The sequence below is a fragment of the Corylus avellana genome, chromosome ca9 (assembly GCF_901000735.1).
Source record: "Corylus avellana chromosome ca9, CavTom2PMs-1.0".
NCBI lineage: Eukaryota > Viridiplantae > Streptophyta > Magnoliopsida > Fagales > Betulaceae > Corylus > Corylus avellana.
In genome coordinates this window covers 20,651,642-20,669,309 of record NC_081549.1, presented here as the reverse complement: position 1 = coordinate 20,669,309, position 17,668 = coordinate 20,651,642, and the positions used below count along the sequence as shown (strand labels likewise).

The window sequence follows — 17,668 nt, the reverse complement described above, 5'->3', positions numbered from 1 at the left end:
GTGACCGAACTTTTTTTTTTAATAAGTAATCAAAGGAATATCATAAAAAGAGCTTTTCTGTGGGAGCCAATTTGCCTGAGAGGGTCACCATCTCTCATCTTTTATTTGCAGATGACACGTTGGTCTTTTGTGGGGCAAATAGGGACCAAATTCGCTCTATTAAAGCTCTTCTCATTTGTTTTGAAGCTGTCTCAGGTATGAAGGTGAATATGGCTAAATCAGCCTTGGTTCCGGTAGGTGAGGTGGCTATTATGGAAGAATTGGCAGGGGTTTTGGGTTGTGGTATAGCGTCCCTGCCTTTGAAATATCTAGGGCTTCCTTTGGGCGCCCGGTTTAAGGCCAAAAACATTTGGGATGATACGCTGGAAAAAGTTGAGCGTAAGTTGGCCAGTTGGAAAAGGTTATACCTTTCTAAGGGAGGAAGGGTCACTTTAATCAAGAGCACACTCTCTAACCTTCCTACTTATTTATTATCTCTCTTTCCTATACCTGCTTCAGTGGCCAAGCGAATTGAGAAGCTTCAACGTGACTTTTTTTGGGGTGGTCTCAACGAAGAGTTCAAGTACCATTTGGTCAAGTGGGACAAGGTATGCTCTCCTATCTCTAAAGGTGGTTTAGGGATCAGGAAATTGAGAGTCTTTAATCAAGCTCTATTAGGGAAATGGCTATGGCGTTATGTGCATGAGAGAGAGGCTTGGTGGAGAATTGTAGTGGATGCAAAGTTTGGTTCTGAGTGGGGTGGATGGCATTCGGTCGACACTCCCGGCCCGCATGGGGTGGGTCTTTGGAGGCACATTAGGAGGGGGTGGCGTTTGTTCTCTAAACATATTAAATTTGATCCAGGAGATGGGTCTCATATAAGATTTTGGGATGATGTTTGGTGTGGAGATATAACGCTGAAAGAATCTTTCCCAGGCCTTCACAATATAGCTAATGCTAAAGATGCGTCCATTGCCGACAATTTGGAGATTATGGGTGGAACCCGCCAATGGAATGTTAGTTTCTTTCGGTCGGTTCATGATTGGGAATTGGAAGTGTTAGCCTCGTTCTATACTCTGTTATATTCCCAGAGAATGAGAAGGGGAGGGGAGGACAGAATTTGGTGGATCCCGTCTAGACAAGGGAAGTTTGATGTTAGATCTTTCTATGATGTTTTGGTAAGTAAAGAGGCTGATCCTTTTCCTTGGAAGAGTATTTGGGGTACCAAGGCACCTTCGAGAGTGGCTTTCCTTACTTGGACGGCGGCGCTAGGAAAGATTCTCACTCTTGATAATCTCAGAAAAAGGAATTTTATCATAATCAATAGATGTTATTTGTGCAAAAATGATGGGGAGTCTATTGATCATTTGTTCCTTCACTGTGAGATCGCTCGATCCTTATGGTACGCCATCTTCAGCCGTTTTGGATTGTCTTGGGTCATGCCTAAGAAGGTGGAGGGATTATTTGCTTGTTGGTGGTCAGGAGGTCGCTCCAAGAGTGGCGTTGTTTGGAAAATGGTTCCTCAATGCATTGTGTGGTGCTTATGGTTAGAAAGGAATGAGAGATGCTTTCAGGATTCCGAGCGATCCTTGGAGGAACTCACGGCCTTCTTTTTCCATACCCTCTACTCATGGACAGCAGCTTGGCTCGCTCCTTTAGTTATTAGCTTTCTTGATTTTCTTGTTCTTTTCTCTTCTTCTAGTTAGTCGTTTCCCTTGTATACTTCCTGTGTACTAGGGTTGCGCCCCTCTGCGCTTTTGATATAAAATATTACTTATCAAAAAAAAAAAAGGAATATCATAAAAAGAGCAAGGCGCCCCTAAGAATACAGGAAGTATACAAAAAGAAAACCAAAACAGAAAAAAGAAGCAAAAGCAAAGAAAAACCCGCAAAACCCCCCACAACAGAAATTCAAAGCCCACAAAAAATCCAGGACTACATTATAGCACAGCAAGAGCTCTCTTGCTTTTACCCCGACTGGAACCATCACCCCCAGACTCAAACAAACCAAGATATCAATGTTCCACATATTTTTGGTTGAAGTTACCAGATAAGGTTCAAGTAGATTAAACTTCTTTCCCAATGACACACTGGATATACAGCTGTGCTTATGTCAAAAGGATTTGGGCACAACAATCATGTCAAAGGGAGAAAACTTGGTCTCAAAGTAGTCATTCACTTGAGGATTTACGCAAACACTATATCATATATATAGTCAAAAGCTACTGTTTAAAGTAAAGGAGTTACTGCAGCATAAACTAAAAACATAAGCACCAACCAGAGAGATACATTCAACATGATTCTTTTTATAGAAGTTTTAAATCAAACCTCTATGATAGACACGGAATTAATTGCCATCATATCATAGATTAGGTATCTTCTCTCTTGCTTCTGTGAGTCCGGCAAAGTATCAATTATCATCTCCCCATCAAGTAATGTAAAGTGATGAGTCTTATCAGCTAAAGCCTTACAAGCCAACAAAAAAAGAGAGTAAAATGTCAGATTGGATATCACCTATAAAAAGAAGATCGATGCACACAACTTGAAATAAGGAACATTACAAAAGCAAAGATATATTCATGCATACCTCATTTGTGTTTCTGCAAGGAAACCTCATCTGGACCCGCCGAAAATTAAAACTCCTATCAACCAAGTAACATCCATCTATTGTTATTAGCATCATATATCGTGTTCCATCGGCTTTCCATGTGGCATAATAATAACGCTGACTTAACAGTTGCAAATTGTCCCTGCATGCCACAAAACAGGAACTCAATCTTACAGATGATAAGAGTCAAGAAGAAGACTGAACAGAAAAGAACTTCCACAATCAACTGCAATAAAATCGCCTTGCTGATCTGTATAAATTACAATGTCACATAAGAAGAAAAGGACTACAATTATATTTTAAAAGATTCTTTTACCCGTGAAAATGTGGTTTCTGGTTCCATATTCACTTTAATGCTAAAGACAATATTACAGAGACAGAGTTACATGTTCCACATCATGTGTTCAATTAGTGTACTCATCAGCTATTACATATTAACCACCATCCCATGGTGAAGCAAAGTTATGGCAGCCATGGAAAATGGGAGACACTGTTGTTTTATTGTGAGTGCCAATTGATTTCAAATGTCATGCCACAAGGAGTCTATGGTCAAAAAAGTTGAGTAAATAGGACTCGGTGACAATAGTAACTTTCACATCGTTGCTGCTAAATTTATTTTAGCATTACAATACTGTTTCCAAAATAAGCTTTGACTAGTACTTTCCAGGAGTGTCTAAGTTTTAGGAGTGTTTTCTAGAGTTTCAAGTTAGTCTATTGGTCTTTCATTAGGTAGTTCCAAATAAGATGACAGGAGGTAGAGAGTTCTAATCCTAATAAAACAAGAAAGGCCCAAAGACATATAGATATGACATTGTACTTAAACAAATTCAGGCTTTCACTAATTGAATAGTGAAAGTTTAACAGAAATCCAATTCTCAGTTCCTTTTCTTTCCTATTTCTCTATATATTCTTCTTCTCTCTAATTCTCTACGTACATACAATATGTTATTATTTAAGCATGAGTTATCGAAAAGATAGAACGTCGGTTGGCCGGTTGGAAAAGGTTATATTTGTCGAAGGGTGGCAGAGTGACGCTTATCAAGAGAACTCTTGCTAACTTGCCTACTTATTATCTGTCTCTTTTCCCTATTCCAGTTAGCGTTGCCAAGCGCATTGAGAAGTTACAGCGCAATTTCTTATGGGGTAGGCTAGGCGAAGAGTTCAAATACCACTTGGTGAAGTCGTCAAAGGTTTGCACTCCGATTAAGGAAGGCAGGTTGGGTATTAGAAACTTAATGGTGTTCAATCACGCCCTACTAGGAAAATGGTCGTGGCATTATAGATCGGAAAGAGATGCTTGGTGGAGGGTTGTGGTGGATGCGAAGTTTGGAAGCTTATGGGGAGGGTGGTGCTCTATGGAGCTTGGAGGTACTTTTGGGGTAGGGTTACGGAAGAATATTAGGAAAGGGTGGGACACTTTCCAAGGCTTTATGAGTTTTGAGGTGGGGGACGGGACTAGGGTTCGCTTTTGGCATGATTTGCGGTGTGGAGTTACGGCTCTTAAGACAGCTTTCCCTGGTTTATTCAGTATTGCTTGTGCGAAGGACGCCTCAGTTGCGGCTCATTTGGAGGTGCGGGTGGCTCTAATCAGTGGAACATTAGTTTTTCTAGAAGGGCTCATGATTGGGAGATGGATGTGTTTGCCTCTTTTTTCCAGGTGTTGCATTCTGCCCGAGTGAGACGAGGGTGTGAAGATAGGTTGTGCTGGATTTCCTCCAAAAGAGGCCGTTTCAAGGTCAAACTTATTTTTGCTTCCTTGGCATGTACTGAAGGGAGGCGATTCCCTTGGAAGAGTGTGTGGCGTACACAAGCTCCTTCGAGGGCAAGTTTCTTTGTGTGGTTGGCGGCTTTGGGTAAAATTCTGACCCTAGACAACCTAGGAAATCGGCATGTGATTGTGACGAACAAGTGTTGTATGTGCAAGAGGAATGAGGAGACGGTGGATCTTCTTCTTCATTGTGAGGTAGCTTATGCCTTGTGGTGCGCATTTTTCGGTCGGTTTGGGTTGTCTTGGGTGATGCCGAGACGGGTTTTCGATTTGCTCACCTATTGGTGGTCTTCAGGAAGGAGGGGGAGTGCTGCGGTTTGGAAGATGGTGCCTACTTGCTTTTTTAGGTGTCTATGGAGGAAGAAATAATAAGTGTTTTGAGGACTTCGAGGGTTCCTTGGAAGACTTATTATCCTATTGCTTTCATACATTGTATCTTTGGATTGTGGCGTATGTCTTCCCGGTGTCGATTAGTTACGATGACTTTCTTGTTCACTTTTCCCTTTCTAGTTAGGTGATCCTATTGTATACTCCCAGTGTACTTTGGGGCGCCTTTACGCTTTCAATAAGACTGGTTATTACTTATCAAAAAAGGCAGGAGCAGCACATCAAAACAGCCACATAAGACTAACCAAGATTGTAGTATTAGAACAATATAACAAGTAATTTATAAATAATATGAATCCAAATTTTTCTTTATTATTGAATGAAGATTGAAAAAAAAAATGGGAAGTCTGCTCTGGAATTAATAAAGAAAAAAAGAAAAGAAAAAGAGAGAGTATCTGGCCTAGCTCCTGTATCAAGAATAGAAAGATATAGTTCAATGGTATAGTTTCTCTTTGCCAAGGAGATGAGTATTTAAGACAAAATAATTGCAAACTCACATTCAGTCAATTACATTGAACTTAAATTCAATAATAACTCCCTCCCCAATAACTCCATGTCCACCCCAACAAAAAGGGAAAAACGTTGGCCACCCTACACAAAAGGCAGGAGCTGAGGAGAGGAAAATGGACACCAATTGATTGATTCAATCGAATCTTTTAGATCTTGTTAGCTTTTTAGATTGTAGACGCCTTTAGGGTGGGTCACTCTCATACACTTTTCATGTACGAAGGCCTTGCCTTCTCCTATGAATATAAAAAATTAAGTGGTGTGCAATCCCACATATGAAGGGAAGTTCTAGAATATTAACTAAATGATTAAATTCATAATTTTCTATCAATTTAAACTTTTGAGCCAATTGGTGATTTAAGTTAAATTTCTATATAGTATACAACAAGCTCCAAGTTCAGTCGCCTACCTCCTGCAATATTACAGAAATTGAAAAAAAAAATAATAAAATAAAATCAAAGAGCATAAATCATCTGTTTTATATACAGAAATGTACGAGACATTTGTCTTTTTCTTTTAACAAATTATTATTCATAAAAAATAATATATATATATATATATATATATATCTGTTTTATACAAAAAATGACGGGCAACCAAAGTAAACATGATAAGAACTACCTTTGTAAATTATCATTTGACAATATTGCAAGCTGCATTACTACTAGGTTTTCTCTTTCATATATCGATAGTCTAGCATACCTAAATGCATAACAGAAAGACCAATAACAATAGACATTATTTCCAAGAAAACTTTTGCCTACCACACAAAGTTGGGAAATGTGATAGCTGGACAAATGAAGCCATACCAGTTCGTTGAGGCACAACCAGTCACACTTTTAGTTGCTTAATTGATAAAACAGAAAAGAACCACAGGAAAATAACTTTCAACAAAGATTCAGACAAATCGAACCTGTTAAGAGAAACTGGGTGAGACCCCGGAAACTGCGTGTTTCCTCTTGCCTGAAATTAAAGTAAAACCAAGTCAGAACAACTATGAACCATGTCTCCTTCTATTTAGGCGTTCTCTTGTATACTTCCTAAGTATTAGTGTTGTGCCCCTTTACACTTTTTGATATATATACTACATTAAATAAAAATTAAAAAAAGAAAAAAGAAAAAAGAAGTTAACTATGAACCATAACAAGTAAATTAAATAGGCAAAACATGATGAAGTAGCAAGTATGCAGGAAATGCCTTAAGGGCGTCTGACAGGAATATTAAAATAACAGGATCAAACAATTGTACTGGAAGAAGCTCTAGCAAACACAAATGAAGTAGCAACGGACAACTAAACCACATGGCAAGCACAATGTACGTAAGAGATGTCTAAATGATCAAAAAGAGATATTAGAACCACGGAAAGGGTGTGATGGAAGCAGCTCTAGAAACATAAATACTCAGGGAGCTGCAAAGCAAATTATGTAGAAAAGGTTATAATTAAAACTAGAAACAATAAAAGCATCCAGTCTCCAAATATAAGGCTCCTCTATTCAATATACAAAAAAAGTAAAAACCACAAACATTAAAAGTTGAAGAGATTTATTTGAAGAGCCTACCCCAGCACCCAACTTAAGTGTTTGATAGCAGAAGTGCCTCAGTGCATCTTGCTGGTCCCTAGGTATCTCATCTCCTAGTACATCATCATTGGTCATCACTACATCTTGTTCATGATTCTCCTGAAACAAATAAAGGCAAGTTAAAACTGACGAACAAAACATATATGTAAGGTCAAACGAAAAGCATACAAAAATTGACAAGAAAAAGCAACCTGCCAGTAGTTTTATAGAATTATAAAAATAAAATAAAATAAAACAAAATAAAAAATAGCTACCAATTATGTCCACTCAAATAAAACTCTCCTAATAGGGTACCCTAACAAGGTTCCCAGACAAGCCTATCAACAAAGAACAAGATTTCCTTCCAAAAAAAAAAATTATACAGTCATGAATATGAACTTGGCATCAAATTTCTAGCCATTGTTTTTTAACAGTTAAACATTCTAACTTGAAACAATTTGCTTGTACAAATTTTTCTATGGAATAACTGAATCTTCCATTCATGTTTTTTCAGTGGTGACTCCTGAAAAGGAAAACCAAGAAAATATAACTTAACTGCACTCTGGATATCTGTTTAAGCTCAATCATAGGACTAGAAGCAACCCAATAAAATCAGACAAGAAAGAGTAACTCAATAACAATCACATTCTTATGCTGTGGGTAGAGTGAGCCAAAAAATATATATACTAAACATTATTTTTTTTTTTTTTTTGACAAGTAATTGTTGTATATATCAAAACGCCAAGAGGGCGCAACCCTAATACACAAGAAGCATATAAAGAGAGCGCCAAGAAACACCCAAAAAAGCCCTAAACTTCCAAGGAGCACCCACGAGAGACCCAAAAGGGAAGCCAAGGGTCACCCACAAACCCACCAGAACCCGCCCAAAAAACCCACAAGAAACCCCACAAAACCCATGGGGACTACAGCGTAATAGTCTTGCCCTTAGTCCCAGGCCACGCGACCGTTATGCTAAGATCCTCTTTCACCTCATTCAACCACGCAACCTTTCGATCCTCCTCCTCATCGCCCTCCAACGGCCCCGCCTCCCGTGCTACCTTATTTTCCCAACGAAAATCATCTTCCACGTTCATCAAGAGCTCCAAACGATCTTCGTCCTTTAACTCTTCACAGTCCTTTATCTTGACCTTCATCCACTCAATCTGCCATTTTTGGGAGCAAACTTTCTTGGGTGTAGCAAAGAGGAAGGAGTAGGGGGACGAGGAAATCAACCCCTGGCTGCAATCAGTGGAACTATCACCCTATCTAGATAATAACCTACCTATTAGGCTTTGTAACAACTTGAGAAGACAAATATAATTCTCAGATGGTGCATATTCTAGGATAATGTCGACATTTGTAAGCGCAAACCAGTTTATTCAAGAAATGATAGGTCAACGCCTTTTGAGAAAAATGAAAATTATCATTGCCCTTTCAGATGCAAATTGCTTTCCACTTAAAGCAAAACTTTTCAGTAGAACAATTAATTCTCTTGATCAATAAAATGACAAACATGCAAAACCACTAATCATGTGGCACCTTCCTTTGTTATGACATCTTTCATATAGTGAGAAATAGTATCAGAAACTATAAATCAAACTATTTTTCAAGACCATGCATACCTGCAAAGGAGCAGCTGAAACTCCATCATCATCATCATCTGGCAATGCTTCACCATTAAGATCAAGACCTGAAGACCTTTTCCACTCTGGAGTTGGTGGGCAAACAACCATCTCAGGCTTTCTTTCATGATAAAATGTATACAAGGCATCAATATAGTCTGGTTTGTAGATTCCCGGAGGGCGTGCTTCAGCAAACATTTTTACTGCCTGCACAATAGGCAAAACCAAAAAAGGATCACATTTAGGAATGTGTATTCAAAAAAACCAATCAACAGCTTACAAGATCAATAAACAACAGACCTGCGTAACAGAAGTTGGATGCGAGCGCATAATATAATTAACTATCATGTATCCTGTGCGATTACACCCATGCGTACAATGGACAAGAATGAACTTCTTTGAGTGTTTCTGACGAAAGAGGAATTGTGAGACCTGAAAAGAATATGCATTTAAAGGTAAAGCATATACATAAGGCTCAAAAGCAATTTGTTAACTAAAATAAGACAAAATTGAGAAATTCATAATTCCAGAGAAAAGCACATTCTAATTATCCACAGATAATCCAGTTAAGAAAAAATCAACCATTCATGGAAAAGAAAAAGTCTTGAGATGAAAAGATAGTGCACATATTGATGCGGGACAAAAACACTTGGGAAGAAAGTTTAAAGAGAAAGAAGAAACAGAGAAGAAGAAGGCAAGAAGAGGGGAGAAAATAAACCAAAGAGAAGAAGAAGCTCAGGAGAGGGGAAAAACGAGAAGATATAGAAGAAAGAGGGAGGAGATAGACAGCAACAGCCAATCCAATTCTTCAATTCACCATAAGTTACCGACCACAATAGAAAACTAGGCTTAAATAGACACGAGATTTAACCCTAACCCTAATCCTAACCACACTTGGGCTAATGGCACCCTAAAATAACATTAAGTCCAAAATAAAACAATACAACCCGTCTGAAAAATAAATCATGAAACAAAAATGCACCTAATAAAAAGCCCAACAATGATCCAGCTCATGTGATCTGTGGCTCGTGTTTGGTGCTCTGCATCACATATGCTCACACGTAAAACATAACACAGGACCATCTTTGGTTCCTTATAAACATAAATGCTAACTTTTGTTCAACCCATTGCTTCATACATGAGCAAGATAGAAAACATAGACTAACAGAACTCTTTAACATTGAACAATTAAACAGCAGTCAGATACAGGAACGACAGGCATGTGTGAAAGAAGAAACAAACCTCATAGACAAAATTATTTACAGATGCATTATCAGGAACAGCATCCCTTCCCTTGCATTGAATCTAGATCACATAATAAAATTTGAGGGAAAAAAAAATGAGAGGAAGAATTCATAAATATTATTAGCAACGGCATAACTGGGCAAACAAAATTCAAATAAAAATAAATAAATAAATAAAGAGTTAAATCACTACAGTCAGAAGACCGTGACTAGGAAACAAAGAACTACATCACAAACCACCAATACCTTAACATGCTTGATACCCTCTTTCTTCAAATCTGATGCTGGATAGTAACGAGAAGTATTCGTCAAATCGATCACTAAGCCAAGCTGAAAAATAAGTGAACAAACTTATGTATCACTCAAACAACGAACCCACAAAAAACCTAATTCTTTAATGAGACTTTACAAATGGAAGGTGCATGCTTCATTTCCTCATCTTTTTGAAAAAAGAAAAACAATCTGGATTGGGTAATACGTAACCTTGCATGTTTTTACAGAAAGATATTAGATGAGTCAACTAGAAATTCTTGGTTCAAAAGCTATTTCCACATTAATGACACTATTATTCTCTTCCTAAATCAAGCGGGATTTCCCTCCACCATTCATAGAGGAAGAAACTTGGGGAAAAAAGAAAGGCAAAAATAAAAAATTCAAAAGTTCAGAGGACGTACTTTTCTCCCTAAAACTCTCTGCTGATGGATCACTTGCTTAAATGAGTATCTTTTACCAGGAACAACAGCGTCATTATAGGCTTCACTAAGTGGAACCTTAGAAGGAATCATGCCACATATTTCCTGACCAAATGCAGGGCAGTCCAACCAACCTGCATATGAAGAACAAATTTGAGTGTCTTAGTGCAGTAACTTCTACAAGATTGTCTGTCAGGAGCGATACAGCAGAGAAAAGGACCAAATGAGACCAAATTTCCACAATGAAGATCATGCAAAATCATACGAATGCCACAAAAGCTCCAGTTCCCAAGAGAATGGACTACATTTTTCCCCAATATAAATATACCTTGCCAACCAGGATTATGATTAAATGAAAAATGGCCATACATCTCATACAAAAGATGCTGCCTATCAAAATGTTCTTTACCTCTCCATGAGTAGAAGTACCATTTTATAGTTATCAGATTACATACTTCATACCATGTTTGCAGATAAAAATAAATATTTAAAATTCTTAAGCATGCCCAACTATGTCATGAAACAATCAAGTAAGACAAACCGATGCCAAAAAAACAAAACAGACCAGAGAAAGATGTCAGAACATGCTTACACGTGTGCACACGCACGCACGAGAGAGAGAGAGAGAGAGAGAGAATGAGTATTTATGGATCACTTTTGTAACCCAACCAAAACCAATCAATAACAGCATTTGAAATTTAATGGATATCTAGCTACTAAGTTGGATATCTAGCTACTAAGTTCAACTCATTAAAGTCACAATGTAGTAACAAAGGGCTTGTTTGGGAAGACCACTCTTCCCATTTTTCTCAACTTTTTTCTCTTTTTTCAGTTGATTTGACACCACTAACACTCAACTCAACTCAAAAAATTTCAACTTTATTCAAAAAATTTCAACTAAACTAATAAAAAACATTAAATAAAAATTTTAAAAATTAAAAAAATTAAAAAATATATATACATAGGGGTGGTGCCAGACCACCCCCAAGAGTCTCGGGGTGGCCGATCCACCCCCGGCTGCGTTTCGGGGGTGGGGTGGCTCGGCCACCCCCAAACACCTTGGGGGTGGCCTGGCCACCCCTTGGGTGGTTCAAGACCACCCCAATATATATATTCTTCAAACAACCCAAACATAATCTCAACTCTTTTTTCTCCTCAATATTCGCAATTTTGAGTTTAGTTGAGTAAAATAGAAAAGAATCGCACACCCAAACAAGCCCAAAATTGCATTTTAGGAGTTTCAGTAGCAAACAACACTGATCAGCTCTTTGCTTCATCTAAAGAAAAAAAAAACCAATGAATAAATGATATTTTAAGATTTGTTACAATAACAACCAATTCAGAGATAGAATGTAAATTGCTTGTAAATACTAATGCTTTCCAATGCCCAAGAGTGAAACATTATATGACTCACAACAGGGTATAACATGAAACCATGAAACTAAATAGTAGAAATGCATTAGTAACAATAATAACCAACTCCAATGGATTACTCATTCATAAGATACTACAATTTTCATGATCCATGGATGATCTTATTACAATTTCATAGGAGATCTTGCATTGAATCAACTAAAAAGGGAAAAACAAAAACAAAAAATTACCAGGGGGAAGCCTGCTTTTATCATAAACCTTGAAGTTTCTGGTTTGAAATGATTGATCATATGCAGGTGGTTGAGATATGTGCATTGGTCTGTCATCTGGGCGTTCTCTTTTCAATCGCTTACGTCTTTCATCACGCTCCTAACATAAGAAGCACACTAGATCAGCTATCATACATGAATTGCGCACACACAAAAAACATACAGATACCAAGTTTAATTACAAAAGCACCAGAACATGCAATTCTTCATTCTTACCCAAGTATGTTTGCAAGTGTGAGAAGGAGAGAGGGAGGAAGAGAACAGGACTATAACCTTACCACTTAAACCAGAGGGAGGGAGAGAACAGGACTATAACCTTACCACTCAAACCAGGAGTTAAGGCATCCAACTTCATGCAAAAATAAAGTTCATACTATTAAAAAAATGTATGGACAGTGGCACATCATAGCTTGATTGTTTCTACTTTTGCAGATTTTTTTAATTTATGTTCTTCTTTTTCATATTAGGGGTTCTCATGTATACTCCATGTGTACTAGAATTGCGCGCCTTTGCGGCTTTATTAATGATATGAAATTACTTATCATAAAAAAAAAATTGTAAATGCACAAGTTAAGAAACTATTTAAGTCCCCATGCACAAGTGTAACACCCAACCCCACCCCATTGACATACAATATTGTCCGCTTTTAGCTCCCCTAAACCAGACATCCCAAGAGGTCACCCATCCTGGTACTACTATCGCATAAGCTCACTTAACTGCGAAGTTCTGATGGGATCATGACCATCACAGCTTTAAAACGCGTTGTTGTCATTAAGAGTATAAGGTATACATATAAGCATATCTTCATCTCCATACCCAGGCAATGTGGGATGTCACAATCACTCCCTCTTAGGACCCAACGTCCCAACTGGCGACCCTCATGGGACTAGCCCATTCTTGGCGTTCCAACGAGTGCCCGCTGGCAACCCTCATGGGCTTCTACACACTCCCCCCATCTTAGGCTGAGCAATGGCTCTGATACAATTTGCAACACCCCACCCCATTGACACTCAATATTGTCCACTTTTGGCTCCCCCGAACCAGACTTCCCAGAAGGTCACCCACCTTAGTACTACTCTCGCATAAGCCCGTTTAACTGCGGATTTCTGATGGGATCATGACCATCACAGCTTTAAAACGCGTTGTTGTCATTAAGAGTGTAAGGTATACATATAAACACATCTCCATCTCCATCTCCATTCTCAGGTGATGTGGGACGTCACAACAGGTGCCAAAAAAACTAAAAGGATCTTATTCATTCTCATGAAGCAGGTATCCATGCTGATTTCAACTTAACCATATGTGGTCCAACCACGGTATTTAATCATTTCCAGGCTTTTATTCCATGGTTTGCAAAAACCAATAGATAGTAAGAAAATCAATCTTCAATAACAGAGCCCAAGCATTCTACTCTTCTACTCTAATAAAAGTATGTGTCTAAGTATTATTACCAATGTAAACATATCCATCTAGATGGATGGATGGATGGACAGACGAACAAACAAATAACTAGATAGATAGATCAATATTCTAAAAACAAAAAATAGAAGGCTATTTTTTTCGTTTGCTAAGTAATTAGGATGAGAGTTGTTGACAAGGCTCAAAAACCAGAGCTCACGCAAAATGAAGTAATCAAAGTCCTAAATCAATGAACTAGTAGCCATCAGAACCTTCTCCATTCTTGAGAAAAGTATCTTTACCAGAACCATCTACAGGACGATATTACTAGGGAGATAATAACTTATATAAGGTCTTGGCACAAATCAAGCTATTTGTGCCCTCCAATGAGAGGTTGACACATCAGCCAGAAACAAGAAAGGACTTTGTTACGAAAACACCAGATCGGACCTCATTTTTATAACACATCAACTAAAAAACCCTCACCGTTTACTCTCACCTCCTTTTATCTCTCACCTCTCTTGATGTGAAAAACCCCGCCACCACTACACTGCCCAGGCTGTACACCACCTCCACTGCTGCTCCCCCACCAGTAAGTTCATAAATTTATTCTCTCTCTCTCTCTCTCTCTCTCTCTCTCTCTCTACTTTTGTGAACCTGCACCAAACGTGTTGAAGCTGAAAACAACACAGAGACTCATTTTCAGAAGGTTGGAAACACTTTTGTGGAAATTGATTGGTGGTGTCGTTTGTGTTTATGTCTTTGTAATTGCTGTTATTTGATTTTGACATTGTAGGCAAGTCGCACATTGGAGGCAGGGTTGAAAATTTACTCGGTGAGGGTAGATGAGCAGCAACGTAGGTGGCGTTCGGCATAGGGTGGTGGCGCAGGTGACATGGGCGTTTGGCGGTGGCGCAGCCGTTCGGCAGTGGCACAGGTGGCGTTCGGTTCTGGGCAGTGCAATGGTGGTGGGGTTTTTCACATCAAGAGTGGTGAGAGATAAGAAGGAGGTGAGAGTAAACGGGGAGGGTTTTTAGTCGATGTGTGATAAAAAGGAGGTCTGATCTAGTGTTTTACTAAGAAAGTCCTTTCTTGTTCTAGGCTGATGAGTCAACCTTTTATTGGAAGGCACAAAATGCTTGGTTTGTGCCGAGAGCTTATAGAAGTTATTCTCTATTGGGGAACAAGCAAAAAGTATAATGCAGCAAACAACATGGACCAAACAAGCCTCTTAGCCACTTTCAATGGCACGAGAAATAGCAGTACATAAATTCAAGCAAAGTAGATAGAAATAACATAGGTCCCTGATGAAAAAGGGCTCATTTCAAAGCAATGCAAATCCTCCATGAAATGACTTCATACACGCGGGATGACAAAACTATATTTCACAGATTGGCAGATTGAGATCAATTGCTAGAAGTAAAGAGAGAAAATTACCATTATCATGAGCGATAACAAACAAATTCGTATTGGGAAATGTGGAGAGCTTTTCAAGAGAGAGAAAAGATAAGTACCCGGCGGGCTATAGCAACTGCAGACTCTATACGTTCTTCTGGCGCACTGTCTTCTTCTATATGCTGTTCAAAGGTGTCTTCATCTTCCTCAGGTACTGGTGAGGCATTTAAATCCATGGCAACAATCTTTCAACATCCACCATACAACATTTGCCACTGTAAAGTCTCAAATGGCTATAAGCCTCCCACTTTGTCAGGAATAATGAAGTTTGCTCCCTGCATCATTTTCATTGTAGATTGATTAAGCCAAAATGCCAAAGTACGGAAACTACCAAAAATGTCCAAAACCAAAGAATAAAACACTCTTAAGGAATCTTTGTAGTAGCCATCTCAGTTCAACTAAAACACCAAGAAACGACTACTTCCAGCACTAGCATTTAATCAAGCGCGTAAAAAACAATTACGTAAAACTAAATCCCAGGAAAAAAAAAAAAAAAATTAACGCTAACCCTATGCTTGATTGCTCAGGAAGCAGACAAAGCTTAATTAAGCCACGTAGTTATAATATTCTTCCTTTGACAAAAATTCTAGTTTCCCCAAGCTCAGGCAACAAAATACCAAACGATTCAAAATTTCACTCCCTCTTTACTTTCTCGCATTTTCTAAGCCCCCAAACGGCACACAAACTCAGAACGACACGCGGCCACTACTCTAGGAAACGAAATTCAAGCACACAAAAACGGGGGAGGGGGGAAATCAAGCAGAGCAGCGAGACCTGAGCAGCCAAATGCAATCGAAGACCGAACTGCCTCCGAAAGGACGATCCAACCAGCTCGTGAAGTTAGCAGGGAGAAGCTAATTTCGGTCCGGCGCAGAAATTGAGGGCTTCCACGATCATAAACTCTCGAGATGGCTTCTTCTATTGTGGCGTGGAACAGCGAAAACCCTATAATTGTAGTACGCTCTCCACTGGAAGTTCTACTCCAAACCCTAGGCGAGAGAGAGAGAAAGAGAGAGAGGGTTTGTTGGATTAGAGAGACAAGTAAAGGTTCTTTATAATTAATCAATCTATGTCAAATGGGGAGAGAGAGAGAGATCGAGAGCGAGAGAGACAGAGAGAGAGAGGAGCAAATTCGCGATTCGGAGTTATGGAATCAAAACAAATAGATATTAGGGGGACAAAATAGAATAAATTTGGGGCAGATTTTTAAAATCCCAACTTCTCAGGGATGCGAAAAATGCCAGAGATTGTTGGACAAAATTCTTTTGAATTGAATTTATGAAAATTATTTTAACTTAGTTTATTAAATTGGTATTTGTCTTTATCTAGTGAAAATCGTTCTCAAATGGTAGCTTAATCGGCTGTAAATCACGCCTCATGAAGTAGAGGTCACTAGTTCGAATCTTCCCTCCCCCTACATGTAAAAAAAAAAAAAAAAAAAAAAAGTCTTTTGAAAATCAATTAATGACATCTTTCATATGCTTTGTTTATTTTATTAAAAATATGCGTATATTAAGTTAAAATATTGAATTAAATTAATTAATAAAAAAAAAAAAACACAAAATTATGAGAAAAAAAAATGGCAAGAAAAAGGGGGGTGTTGAGCATTGATTTTTAACAATTTTAGAAGTAAGAAAATAAAATGGAGTGATTTTCTTTTTAATGGTAACCATTAAGGGTCACAAGGTTTTTCGGAGTGTCTATTATCATTACAGTTGGGGAGGATGGAAAGTAAAGATGTATCCAGAAGGGTTGTTGGCTTTAAGCAGGTGAGGAAGATCAGGATGTTTGATAATATAGGTCATGTTTTACACTATGCTTAATGGTCTCAAATTTGGACGAATTGTAACATGATTAGTGACTTGCCATCGAGTTTGGTTCGTTTGTTAATGCTTTATATATATATATATATATATATATATATATTATGTGATACAAAAGTTACAATAATTTTAAGTATTTTTGTGTTTTAAGTTGTTTACTAATATTTTTATTTTGAAAATGAATAAGGAAAAATGTTATCTAACAAAATCAGCTTAATGAGGATTTTTGTTTGAATGATTGCGAATATGATAGTGTAACATATAAGGGAAAAGCGTTAGTCACATCTGCACTATTACCCAAAAATGACTAATCAATTTCGAGCTTTCTTATAATTTATTATAAAGCTCAGTTTCACCCAGTAACTAAGTAATGTGAGATTTAGCACTCATTACTATTTTTATAAACCACTTACTCTTTATGAGCTTCTTTCCATCTTTCTAATATGGGACCGGAGTGTTACAGAAAGCCTTTGCTTTGTTGACATCTTTATTAATGTATTTAGGGGTATCTTTTGTTTTTTGTTTGAAAATGTGTAATGATGTAAGGTGACGGTGAAAAATGTTCTTGTAAGTTTACAAACGTATTATGTTTTAAGCTGTTTGTTAGTGTATTTCTCTTGAGAACAGAAAAATAAAAAAAAAATAAAGTAAATTAACAAACATACTCAAGTTTCCTTAACTTTTTTTGTTTATTTTCTCAAGACAAGTATTGACAAAGAATTCAAACATAAAAGCAATGTTTACATTTATGTCACATACAAAAAAAACTTTCAAAAACAAAAATAATAAACACAATCCAAAACATACTAATAAACATAGTCATGTTTGAATAAGACCCATCTTGAGAGGAAATCACATACAATTAGCTTGCATTTCATTTTGGGTGAAAAAATGCCAGTTGTAATGTTAATAACTTTGCTCAATTATACAACAACAATAGTGTTACCATTTATTGAATGGACAGAAATCTCATCAAAATTGAT

The 17,668-nt window shown here is 37.8% G+C and overlaps 1 protein-coding gene across 2 annotated transcripts; it reads right to left on the bottom strand.

Moving 5' to 3' along the window:
- Nucleotides 1–2,286: 2,286 nt before the first annotated feature.
- Nucleotides 2,287–15,993, bottom strand: LOC132191289 (uncharacterized). 2 transcript variants are annotated; one of them, XM_059606235.1, is made up of 12 exons: nt 15,637–15,993; nt 14,922–15,137; nt 11,971–12,109; nt 10,349–10,500; nt 9,921–10,004; nt 9,673–9,735; nt 8,731–8,862; nt 8,431–8,637; nt 6,809–6,928; nt 6,163–6,212; nt 2,567–2,729; nt 2,287–2,445 (listed from the first exon to the last, which is right to left on the bottom strand). In XM_059606235.1, the coding sequence occupies exons 2-12, from the start codon at nt 15,036–15,038 to the stop codon at nt 2,302–2,304; spliced, it is 1,371 nt and encodes a 456-aa protein (XP_059462218.1). In that variant the 5' UTR covers nt 15,039–15,137; nt 15,637–15,993; the 3' UTR covers nt 2,287–2,301. The 2 variants fall into 2 exon arrangements, with proteins under 2 accessions (XP_059462218.1, XP_059462219.1); XM_059606236.1 differs by lacking the exon at nt 15,637–15,993 and having other exon boundaries at nt 14,845–14,924.
- Between the last annotated feature and the right edge of the window lie 1,675 nt (nt 15,994–17,668).

Excerpts from the sequence above, each read along its gene's own strand:
- LOC132191289 (XM_059606235.1), bottom strand. The coding sequence starts at position 15,038 with ATGGATTTAAATGCCTCACCAGTACCTGAGGAAGATGAAGACACCTTT. Across the intron at positions 8,863-9,672 it reads TAAATAATTTTGTCTATGAG|GTCTCACAATTCCTCTTTCG; the intron begins GTTTGTTTCTTC and ends TATTCTTTTCAG. Across the intron at positions 8,638-8,730 it reads ATCCAACTTCTGTTACGCAG|GCAGTAAAAATGTTTGCTGA; the intron begins GTCTGTTGTTTA and ends CCTATTGTGCAG.